At 39.0% G+C, this 12,861-nt stretch overlaps 1 protein-coding gene across 3 annotated transcripts in view; it reads left to right on the top strand.

The window, feature by feature from the left end:
• Nucleotides 1-12,861, top strand: part of DENND5B (DENN domain containing 5B) — a 224,857-nt gene that overhangs the window by 93,770 nt on the left and 118,226 nt on the right. For 2 of the 3 annotated variants that reach the window (XM_042247295.2, XM_042247296.2), the window contains exons 2-3: nt 9,427-9,492; nt 12,382-12,491. In XM_042247295.2, the coding sequence (XP_042103229.1) occupies nt 9,427-9,492; nt 12,382-12,491 (176 nt within the window). The remainder of the gene's footprint in view (nt 1-9,426; nt 9,493-12,381; nt 12,492-12,861) is intronic. The other variant, XM_027967785.3, reaches the window with a different exon arrangement.

Genomic DNA, 12,861 nt, shown 5'->3' on the forward strand with positions numbered 1-12,861 from the left:
ATGTGTGTGTGTAGGTGAGTATAGTAATGAATGAAAACGGAGGGAAAGGTCTGCTTTAGCTCTGTGCAGATAGTGCTTCTTTGAGTCATGCAGTGGAAACGTTCAGTTTGAATGTCTCAGACCTCTAGCTCTGCAGTATTACTTGTCAGCTATAAATATTTTAACGTTGGGTGACTTTCTTTTGTTCTTAAAGGCAAAGGGTGGCTCTTGTAGCCTCTTTAGCAAAGAACAAGTTCTTTATTTTTTTTTTCTTTTTTTTTTTTCCTCTAGCCATTAATTTTATTTATTTATTTTTTAAATTTTAAAATCATTAATTCTTACATGCATTCCCAAACATGAACCCCCCTCCCACCTCCCTCCCCATAACATCTTTCTGGGTCATCCCCATGCACCAGCCCCAAGCATGCTGCATCCCGTGTCAGACACAGACTGGCGATTCAATTCACATGATAGTATACATGTTAGAATGTCATTCTCCCAAATCATCCCACCCTCTCCCTCTCCCTCTGAGTCCAAAAGTCCGTTATACACATCTGTGTCTCTTTCCCTGTCTTGCATACAGGGTCGTCATTGCCATCTTCCTAAATTCCATATATATGTGTTAGTATACTGTATTGGTGTTTTTCTTTCTGGCTTACTTCACTCTGTATAATCGGCTCCAGTTTCATCCATCTCATCAGAACTGATTCAAATGAACAAGTTCTTTAGCAGTAGGGGAAGATTCATTTTATTTTGTATAATAAAAAGCAGTATGAATAGTAACATTAAAATGCTTTTTTTGGATAAATGATTCTTATAGCAGATAGATATCTAATAACACTACATGCTAGTAATGTGTTGACAGTAATAAAATAATCTGTATTTTATGTATGAGGATATTTTTTGCTCAAAGAAATTGTGATTTGCCCTAGACTACTAGAACTAAAACCTTGTTTTCTTGGGTATAATTATTATTTGAAAATCACTTGTATATAAAAATAATAAAAATCATGTACTAAACACAAGTGAACACATAGGAGAAGGCAGTGGCAACCCACTCCAGTACTCTTGCCTGGAAAATCCGCTGGACGGAGGAGCCTGGTGGGCTGCAGTCCATGGGGTCGCGAAGAGTCAGCACGACTGAGTGACTTCACTTTCCCTTTGCATTTTCATGCATTGGAGAAGGAAATGGCGACCCACTCCAGTGTTCTTGCCTGGAGAATCCCAGGGACAGGGGAGCCTGGTGGGCTGCCGTCTATGGGGTTGCACAGAATCGGACACGACTGAAGTGGCTTAGCAGCAGCAGCAGCAGTGAACACATGACACTTATTTGATTATTAACCTAATAATTACGGACCTTTTCCTCTTAGAGAGTTTCATGATATCAGTTGTACTATTTCAATGGCTTTTTAAAGTTTTTTTTCTTGTTTCACAATTTTATTGCAAAAGGGATATTATGACAAGCATGGGTTAGGATCAGAACGGTTTGTTATTTCATCTTTAGCAGAGGACCATAGCACCTGGTTTCATTGTTAATATTTTTTACAGGTAAATAATATACTGTTATATTCTATGCTTGGTGGTAGGAGGCACAGTGCCTAATAAGAATTTATCTGGTCTTTGTCCCGAGTTCCTGGAGCAAAACTTCCAGAACCCTGAGGATTTCCTGGTAACAGGAGTGTTATCCTAATGAAGCAACTACTAATGGGCTCCTAGATAACTTCAGGTAGGGCTTGGTCACAGAACCAACCTAGCAGAGGGGAGGAGGTTGGAGATTGAGTGTCAGTAACATGGCTGTGATTTAACAAGTCATGCCTATGTAATGGTGCCCTAATAAAAACTTTAGACACCAAAGCTTAGTGGGGCTTCCTGGTTGATGAACACATTGTTGGGAGTAGGAGTGTGACACACTCTGATTCCACAAGGAGAGAGCATGAAAGTTCTTCTCTGATCTCAACCTGTGTATATGTTCATTTGTCTAGTCCCTCTGATTTCTATGCCTTAAAATAAAACTGTAATCATAAGTGTAGTGCTTTCATGATTTCTGTGAGTTGTTGCTGTTCAGTCGCTAAGTTGTATCTGACCCTTTGTGACCCCGTGGATGGCAGCATGCCAGGCTCCTCTGTCCTTCACTGTCTTCTGGAGTTTGCTCAAATTCATGTCCATTGAGTCAATGATACTGTCTTAACTATCTGATCCTCTGCCACCCTCTTCTCCTTTTGCCTTTAATCTTTCCCAACATCAGGCTTTTCCAATGAGTTGGCTCTTTGCATCAGGTGGCCAAAGTATTGGAGCTTCAGCTTCAGCATAAGTCCTTCCATGAATATTCAGGGTGGATTTCCTTTAGGATTGACTGGTTTTATCTCCTTGCTGTCCAAGGGACTCTTTAAGAGTCTTCTCTAGTATCACACTTTGAAAGCATCAGTTCTTTGATGCTCAGCCTTCTTTATAGTCCAGCTCTCACGTTTGTGCATGACTGCTGGATAAACCATAGCTTTGACTATACAGACCTTTGTTGGCAAAATGATGTCTCCACTTTTTAATATGCTGCCTAGATTTGTCATAGCTTTCCTTCCAAAGAGCAAACATCTTTTAATTTTGTGGTTGGAGTTACCATCTGCAGTGATTTTGGTTATTAATTGCCAAATCTGAGGGATTTGTGGGAACTTCAAGATGTATATCCAGTCTGTGAGCAGTGCAGGTGGCCTGGGGAACTTCTGAAATCAGGGCAGTCTTATTGGGAACTGTGCCCTTGGAGAGTTAATACCTGCAGTAACTCCAGGATTAAATTAGGATACCTCTGGTTGAGTTTGACGCAAAATTGCTGTATTGTGTACTCTTTTGATTCCCAGTGAATAAACTTCAGTATTATGAGTCTGTTATTAGAAATTAACAACTTACTGGATTGCTGTTAATGTACTTTATTAAGCTCTTAATCAAGATAAACTTTTAGGATTAGCAGAATTCAGATTTCTTTATCAATGAACATTCTTCAGTAGGGCCTATGAATTTTCAGACTCCTCTACCTTGTTTTGCTTGATTTTCTTTGTGGCCAGCAGCCTGTACCTGCAAGATTGCAGATTGGATTTAGAGTTTATAGATTTAAAATGGCTAATAGGCCCATCGTGAATTAATACCTCTGGTCTTGATTAGTAGCTTAGTGATTGGTATATGAAAGATAAAGAGCATTCACAGAAAATGGGCTAATTCTATCCCGTATTTGAAGAACTATACTCATCAGGTATTTGAACACAGCAGCTTTTCACTTTGATGCATTGGAGAAAGAAATGGCAACCCACTCCATTGTTCTTGTCTGGCGAATCCCAGGGACGGGGGAGCCTGGTGGGCTGCCATCTATGGGGTTGCACAGAGTCGGACAGGACTGAAGCGACTTAGCAGCAGCAGCAGCAGGCAGTGTAGAACATTACCAAGGAAGCAAAGGTGGTATATAGTCAGGGATTGACATTAGAGTCAGAAGGTCAAGACTAATGCAAGTTAAAACTCAGGCTAATCCAGAAACATAAAAATAGCTAACTACTGTAATAACAACCATAGACTATCAGTGGCTCAAAACAATAGAAACTTCTCATTCGTTGTTTAGTCTATTAGGCCAAGGTGGAGAGGGGCTCTATTTTGCAGAGACGTTCAATGACCCAGGTTTCTTCCATGTGTGACCTTCCATCTTCACAGCCTCATTTCCATTTACATTTAGCTGGTGAGTCACAGAAGAAAGACAGATTGTGTGCCTCAGGCTGGAAGTGATACACATCACTTCTGCTCACATTTCATTGGCAAGAGCTAGTCTTTTGGCCCCCACCCAGATGCAAGGATGTTGGGAAGGAGAGGAGAATAGGGATGTTGGTGAGCACCTGCTGTCTGTCATAAACTCAGGATCAGTGATAGCTATTCCCTGGTGCTAAGATAATTGGCATGGCTTATCCAGTGAGAATGATTTGGGATTGTTTCAAGGAGTGCTAGAGGGAGAAAAGATGCAATCCCTTATGGATTCAGTGTCCTGTATAAATGTTATCAAACTCAGGTTTGGCTGCTCAATGCTTGAAAGCCAGTACAGGTGCTGGTAGGAATGGAAGTGTTGCTGCATTCAGGAGGCCAGCAACTTTGGGCACAAGCAAGCCAGCTCCAGGGATTTTACTCTACCATGAAATTTTTTAAAGGGAGAATTACTCGGGAAGGGGTTCAGTGTCTTTGTTGTCTTCCACTGTGTGCGGACTTTCTTCTGATTGGTTGGCGGTGAGGTAACAGGACAGTGTTCCAGGACTCTGGAGCTCAGCCTGAAGTTACCATTCTGCATCTAAGTGGGGGCTTTAGTTCCTGCTGCTGCTGCTGCTGCAGTCATGTTCGACTCTGCATGACCCCATAGACATCAGCCCACCAGCATCCCCTGCCCTTGGAATTCTCCAGGCAAGAACACTGGAGTGGGTTGCATTTCCTTCTCCAGTGCATGCAGAGGAACTCAAAGGTGTTTCATTATGTATGTTCCGTGTGGAGGAACCACAGTGTAGGCACAGTGGAAATGTTGCTGAATGTGTTAACATTCTCCTGTCTTTAAGAAAACAAAATCTGAAACCCTTCCCTGAACCCCACATTCTCCTCCAGTATTATCACTTATCATCTTTCCAACAAAACTCCTCAAGGGTTAATTATACTCTCTGCCTTGACTTCCTCTCTTTTGCAGTCTTTCTTGGAACCGTACCAGGTAGGTTTTCACCCCCACACCCTGCAGAAATCTCTTTGTCCTGGTCACAGTGACATCCTTGTTGTTGACAGCCTTCTTTAACTTGGCTTCCATGATGCTTCTGGTTTTCTCTTATTTACTGACTGCTTTTTCTCTTTTACCTTTCTGCCAGTCAGTTCTTTTTCCTCTTCCCAGGCTCTTAATGTTGCTTGAGTCCCCTGGGGCTCTGACCTCAGCCTCTGTCTCCATCTGCAGTCATTTCCTAGGTGACCTTATCCAGCCCTGTGATGTTAAATACTGTCTTTTTTATGTAGACCCCTGAGTTTCTAAACTTTTCCCTTGAATTTAAATTCATATATCTAAATGCTTACTCAAAAATGTCTCTCTAGGATATCTAGTAGGCTTCTCAGACTTACCATATCCAAAACTGAATTCTTCATTCCAGCTCCCTGACCTCTATCCTCCCCCCAGCAAAAGCTCCGTCTTCCTTCTTTGAGTAAGTAGGTACACTGTTAATCCAGGTGCTTAGACCAAAATTCATGGTATCACAATATCCTTCTTGACTACTTCTTTCTCTCACGTCTCATTCATCAGAAGATCATCTATTTTATGCCTTCAGGATATATTTAAAATCTTATCACTGCTCACCACCCTAGCACTTACCGTCTCTCTAGTCTGTACTGCCATCATCTCTTACCTGGACTGTTGCAGAAGGTCCTAACTGATCATTTTCCTTCTACTCTTGCCCACTATAATATGTTCTCTCAGCTGCCAGGGTGATCTTTTTAAAACAAAGTCACTTCTCTGTGGAAGACACTCCAGTTATTTCCCAGGATGCATGCTAAGTTGCTTCAGTCGTGTCCAACTCTGTGACCCTGTGGCTATATAGCCTACCAAATTCTCTGTCTGTAGCATTCTTCAGGCAAAAATACTGGAGTGGGTTGCCATTTCCTTCTCCAGGGGCTTCCTGTGATACGTAATATAAAATCAGAAATCCTCACCATTGCTTACAATTCTCACCTGTTTTATCTGGCTCCTGGGTGCCTCTGACTTCATCTTCTACCACCTCAGTAGATGCATCTATGTCCTGGTCTTACTGCAGCTCACCTGGGACAAGCTCACTTGTACCACCAGGATTGTCCACTTGCTATTTCCCTTGCCAGAAATACTCTTTCCTGAGATGACCTCGTACATAGAATTAAGAGCACAGACTCTGGAGTCAGACTGCTTAGGTTTGAATTTCCTTATTATCTGACCTGAGCAAGTTATTTAACCTTTCTGTGCCCCAGTTTCTACATGAGTAAAATGAGAATGATAATAGGATCCACTTCATATAGTAATTATGATGGTAAAATGGGTTAATATATGTAGAGCACTTAGAATAACATCTGCCTGTAGTAAGCTCTGAGTGTTAGTTGTGTGATGGTCACTACTTCATAAGGTCTCTACTTATACATTGCCTGTTCAGAGGTGTTTAGTTGTAGGATCATCAGAATGAATATTGAATATGCAGCCTCCTGGGTGACCTGCTTTGAAGAGGACAGCTTACTGTGGTGTAGAGACAGCACATGTGTAGCAAATGTCTTTCTATGAATGTCACAGAAGTGCCCCCCTATTTTATTTATCACCCTGATGGTGCCCTCTCCTCCTCACCCACGCCTGCTTCTCTTTCCCTGTGAAAGTGAAAGTGAAGTCAGTTGTGTCTGACGTTTTACGACCCCATGGGCTGTAGCCTACCAGGCTCCTCCATCCATGGGCTTTTCCGGGCAAGAGTACTGGAGTGGGTTGCCATTTCCTTCTCCAGGCGATCTTCCCGACCCAGGGATGGAACCCGGGTCTCCTGCATTGTAGGCAGACGCTTTACTGTCTGAGCCACCAGGGAAGTCCCACTGCTGCCCTGGTGTTCCCCTCCCCAGCTTCCGCTTACGCCAGCTCAGGTTGGCTCTTTGGAGACACATCTGGAGACCTTTGGGGGCAGACATGAGAAGGAGGAGTGACCACCACATCATCCCTCCTTCTTTGCCTCGGCATGGGCTTCATCACAGGTAGCATCCATAGTATCTCCACTTACTTCTGTCACCTTTGTTATCATGCTGAGGAAGATTTACTGATGGTGAATATTGTGTCCACGTGTGTATGTGTGTCTATGTTTTAACTTTCCTTTAGAGAGAAAAAGAATAAAATGAAAAAAAAAGACAGGGTGGAAGAGATTACCTGTTTCAGCTTCCCTTCTGTTTTCATTGTTCCCATCAACAAACTTTCTTTAAAGCATCTAGACTTCAGTGACATCCTTCAGGGATAGGCGCATAGGGAAGTATTGGGAGCCTTGGCCTTGTTTTGTGGAGAAATACCCTGCTCAGAAATAGGCTGTGATGGAAATGGATAATGAGCGAGGGAATTCACTGGGGCCCTCGGAGTGAGAAGGTTCAGAGAGGAAATGAGTGAAGAAATATATAACAGGGACATTCAGCCTGAGAAATAGCTCTGAGATTCACAGATCTCTCTCTGCTTACAATGTCATGCACAGACTAGAGAAATCCTTACCAGTGGCTGGAATGGGGGCAGTGTCCCTGCTCCCATTGCCAGTTGAAAGGAAACATGGAGCTTCCAGAAGGTCAGATCTTGTGCTCCTAACCACAGGGGAAAGAGGTATATTATTGATATTCTGACGTCATCTACAAAGTGAAAGGAGGCTCAGACACTTTATAATATGCCATATTTCAGAAACTGTGAGAGTTTAAGAAATGTTAGAGCTTAGTCCTTCTGGACCTGCCTGTATACATTTTTGTATGTTAAGTGGAATATTAGTAACATTTCTTTTGTAGTTATACATTATCTTTTTAAATATCTATGCTATAAAGTAGACTGAAGTCCAGATTTGGTCTAATGGTGACTCTCATTATGCTTTGCAGGAAGCAGATGCACTTATTTCACTGGAAGTTCTCTCAATTATTTAGACCACTGTTAATTGGATTTTGGTGATCTGGAGGTAGTGATAAAATAATTGAACCTCACATCTATTAGCATTATTTTTGCTTATGTACCATTTTCTGTATAACTGGTCAGAATAAAATGATCTGAAATAACTTTCGTATTTTTTTATTTTTGGCCAATGAAACCAGAAACAATGGCTATATGAAATAATTGGGACTGTTTGTAAATATAATGGCAGTGATACTCTGAACACAACCAAGAGTATCAGGGCAGATTTAGGCTTTAGATGAGAGCTGGGCAGAATTGTCAGACCGTTGAATAGATTAGTTTCCCTGCTTTGTGTCTCATTTTTATAAGAAGGATATTCAGTATCAGTAGTAAAGTTCGTGCTCGCTTTTCCAAACAGGGAGATTTTTGTGCTGCTTGGAGTAGTCCAGTACTATTCTACTCTGCTACTACCCTCTCTAGTTTGTAGTTGTTATTCTTTTGACCCAGAAAGAGGAAATGCCATAGTATATATTTAGTCACAGAGCTCTACCGTAAATTTCCCCCTTCACCCCCAAGTGTGAATATTTTAATAGCCTGTGTCCTCATTGTAGTAAAACTTTTCCCCAAGAGTTGATATTTCTTCGTTAAAGTACCTAAGAGGATAGTTGACTAATGGAATCTCTACTGAGCAAACTTCAGCTTGTGTTTGCTTAGTAATTTACAAAAGAGAGAATAATTAAAAGATCAGATGTAATATATGTTTTTGTCCTTACATTAAATCATTTTTTAAAATTTAAACTTTGCAGTTTTTTAAAGTTCTAAAGACTTGTTTAAAAAATTTTTTAAACAGACTTGATTTTTAGAAACAGTTTTAGATTTACAGAAAAATTGAGAAGATAATACAGAGTTCTCACACACACCCCTCCATCCATGCACATAGTTTTCCCTATCATTTACAACCTAGGGCGGTGCCATACATGTGTTGCAATTAATGAATCAATATTATTGTTAACTAAAATCTATACTTTATTCAAATTTCCTGGTGTTTACTTAATGTCCTTTTTCTGTTGGAGGAGCCCATCCAATATACCACATTACACCTTTCTTCTCTCCTTAGGCTCCTCTCAGCTATGATAGTTTCTGAGACCTTACTTGTTTTTGATGACCTTGACAGTTTTGACAAGTATTCATCCAGGTGTACTGTAGGTTGCTCCTCTTGAAATTTGTCTGACTTTTTTCTGCTGGTTAGACAAGGGTTGTAGGATCATATGGACTATGTTTAGCCTTATAAAAACTGCCAAACTGTCTTTCCTAAGGGGTTATACCTTTTTGCATTACCTCCAGCAATTTATGAGAGTTCTGTCTCTCTGCATACTTGTCAGATTGTATAGTCAGTTTCTTGAACTTCAGCCAATCTGATAGGTTTACAGAAGTTGGGATGCAGTTTCCATAGTTCGTCATTTAGTCTTACTATCATATTTTATTATATCTGGCTATAGAAACATTAGCTTTCTCCTGATACTTCTTTTTAAATTAGCATTAAGAAAAGAACATGCACCTTTTCCCATATGAATTATTGCTACAGATGTTTAAATGGTATTTCACTTATTACATTAAAACACAATTACTTATTCTCTTTGCTTTCTTATCACTAATAGCCTATAAGCTACATACTATTGGTGTTGTGTTCTGTTGATGTTAATGTCTCATGTTTAATTGCTTTTGTTTAATTTTTTAAATTCTTATTTTCCATTCTTCAAAGTCATTATTGCTTTTTGTTTGTGTTTCTTTGTTCATAAAAGCTTTTTTGTTTCTATTACATTATGTAGTTTTATACCAATGGCTAGAAGCAGATCGTCATGGCAAGAGCCAAGATGCTGCAAATACGACTTCAGGTAAAAATAAAAAGTTGAGGTGTTGGAAGTTATTATTTTAACTCACCCCAAGTCCATCATAATTGTTTCATTATTCAGTTTTGCTTAGGCAAAAAAATGTGTTATTTTGTATTTCTGTTCTCTTATTTGCATCTTAATTTTTGTAAAGATCTCATTTGCTTCAAGCCTTGAAGAAATTAATTCATTAGTCTTTAAGCTCTCTTGGCAGATATGTTCTATTTTCTAAGGAGGAAAGGCTTAATTGTAGTTTAAGTTTAGTAGGAGGTTATTTGGCAATATTACTTGAAATTAAGTCTACTTGTAGTTGTTGTGGGGGATATTAATAATTGCACAAATTTATAATCCTTGTTTATTTCAGGATAATGTTTGAAAGGTGGATTTTAGGTTAATTAAAGCATCCTTATGTAATTTCCATTTCCTTGGAATCCAGATTCTTAGACTGGTTCATTTTTCCTGCTAAGTCCTAACAGTAAATTCTCAGTTAGAGGTTTATGGGTTCAAAATGCAAAGGTTAGGTTGTTCCCCTGTCTGACATCTCCAAAAGTCATCTCCACAATTCTTTTCTTTGACTGATATTAGTAGGAATAGCTGCACTTACTCACTTCTAAATCCTTAACAGTGTTATCAGAATTTCCAGTCAGCTTATCTCCAAATTTTCTTCAAAGTAATATTTGCCAAGACAGCTGTATATATAGCAGTGATCTTCCCCTTTTTAGAGCAGGCTAATGAGAAGTGGTGGTGGTGGTGGTGGCGGTGCTGGTGATGGTTCTGTTTTTCTTTCGCTAGATTTCTGTTTCTGTTTCATGGGGTTTTGTTTTTGTGAAATTCTTTTCCTCTCAAGGTGGTTTTCTTTCTCTCTCTTCTGGTTGATTCATTGTTCCTCAAGGGTGTGGTATTCCTTAGTTAACAGGACAATTATATTGAAAATAGCAGTGTCATGACTTTTTCTGATTTATTTCCTGTCACATTAATAACTTGATATATGAATGAAGATAAAGTTCTATTTTAACCAAACTCAGGCAGGAATTCATTAAAAGGTAAGTGTTGCAAGGATTTATATCCTCATTGTATGCTGTTTCTTCTGCCCCTGCAGTATTTCATATTTCATTTACATTTGTGAATGATAAAATAAGCATATTTGGTATTTGAGGGCAGGTAAAGGAGAGAGTTTCTTGATGGCTGGGTATTATCTAAGGTGAGATTATCCTTTTGCTGTGTCACTGGCACAGTCAGCAGCATAAACCTTAGAACCAGGAGAGAATTCTAGTTTTGCTTTTTCTCTGACTTAAACTGAAGTGAAATATAACCCTTTTTTTTGTTGTTGTTGTTGTTAATGAAGAAGTAAATAATCTAAAAATTCTTAGTGTTTGCATAAGAATCTAGTACCAGCTTAAAGATACCATTTACTTTTGTGAAATCAACCGTGAACCCTGACTCATTTCTTCGGACATAGTGACTCTTGAACGGTTTCGTATTTTCCACTGACTTTTCCCATGTTCACATACCCTAGAAGCATGGTGCAGAAATTGATAAACTTTCACTGGAGACACCTTTGACAGTTTCTCTTCTAGAAGTGAAAGCTCTTTACTCTGTCACTTAGAAGATGAAAATATGAAGTAGAAAGATAGAGAGATGCAGAGGAGGAATGAATGAAGAGGAATCCAAAGGAAAAAGATTGTTAGCCAAGGGCCTAAATTAGAAGTAATAGGTTAATTGTTGCAACAGATCTGTTTAAATTATGTGCCTTTATTAAAAAACACTCCTGTGTGTTTTATATTGCATTCTCCAACAAAATTTCAGAGTGTGACTTTTCCCTCCATCTGAGATCTGTTAAGTTTCTCACTGAAAGGTGTTTTAGTATACATATTTTAGATTTTTACCAGAGATGGAAACTGAATCTAACTAGGTGTCCGCATGTGACTCATGAATTGCTTTATGATATTTTTGCTTGTACAAATACTGGTAAATAGCATTTATCTTTGAATATATCAGCTTGTGTTTTGTAATTAGAACTTAAAAAGTAGAAAAAAACACAAGAGACAGATGGTATTGCTCCCAAGGTCTTTCTAATTCCTTAATCTCAACTTTTTGACACTGATGATTTAAGATCCGTCCATATTAAAATATTTTATGAAACTAAGGTATTTGGAGGTAGCAGGTCTCACGGAAGTTAATTTGGTTAAGGACTTTAAAGAACTGAGCTGACAGCTTTATTGAATTTTGTTATATGTAATGATCAAAGCGTATCCTTTTACCTTTTCAGGATTTTAACAGGTGATTAATTTGGCTTAGGATAGCTTCTTTTTAGAGGTTAGTGTTCTTTAATGTGCCCTGTTTACTAAACCAGACAACTCAGTAATGATATTTCTGATTCTATTAATTCTTGTAAAAGCATGGAGATGCAGTCACATTTATCAGAGGATTTTGTGAAAACTCAAGCAAACTTGCCTCCTTTGGGCACTGCACCATTATGTTTATCTCTGTAAAAAATTTCAGAATCTTAGTTACAGTTAGTTTATTTGGGGATGTTTCTTTAGTGAGTTAAATGTTTCCAAATAGGATTTTTTTTTTTTTTTTTTTTGTCATCATGTGTTGAAATGAGGACAGTAATTAGGTCACAGTAAGGATTATTTTAGCATATCTTGGTTTTTAGTATCAGTTGTCTAGCCAGGATTTTAAAATTTGTATTGTGAAGTTCTAAATGCACGTCTCTTATTAAAAGTTCCTTTTTAGTTGTCCATGGAAAAATTTACAAGCCAGACTATTAGACGTAGAAATTGAATCAGATTTCAACATTTTCATTCAGTGTATCTACAAAATAAAAACAAAATTATGACATGCTTTTGAAAAAATTCTAGATATTAACTAATTATTAATTATCTGTTGTAGGTGAAAATTTTGACCAGAGTCCTTTGAGAAGAACATTCAAATCCAAAGTTCTGGCCCACTATCCTCAGAATATAGAATGGAACCCTTTCGATCAAGATGCAGTAAACATGGTATGTGGTTTTTTCTCCTCTTCAAGGCTTCTTTTTATTTTATTAATATGACAGTTGTGACTATGTTTTGAATTTATACATTATTTCATTTAACCCTTTAAATAAAAAGTTTTTTAAAAAGTATTATCCTCACTTTGGAGAAGGCAATGGCACCCCACTCCAGTACTCTTGCCTGGAAAATCCCATGGATGGAGGAGCCTGGTGGGCTGCAGTCCATGGGGTCGCTAAGAGTCGGACACGACTGAGCGACTTCACTTTCACTTTTCACTTTCATGCATTGGAGAAGGAAATGGCAACCCACTCCAGTGTTCTTGCCTGGAGAATCCCAGAGATGGGGGAGCCTGGTGGGCTGCCGTCTATGGGGTCTCAC

This window comes from Ovis aries, chromosome 3, assembly GCF_016772045.2.
Source record: "Ovis aries strain OAR_USU_Benz2616 breed Rambouillet chromosome 3, ARS-UI_Ramb_v3.0, whole genome shotgun sequence".
NCBI lineage: Eukaryota > Metazoa > Chordata > Mammalia > Artiodactyla > Bovidae > Ovis > Ovis aries.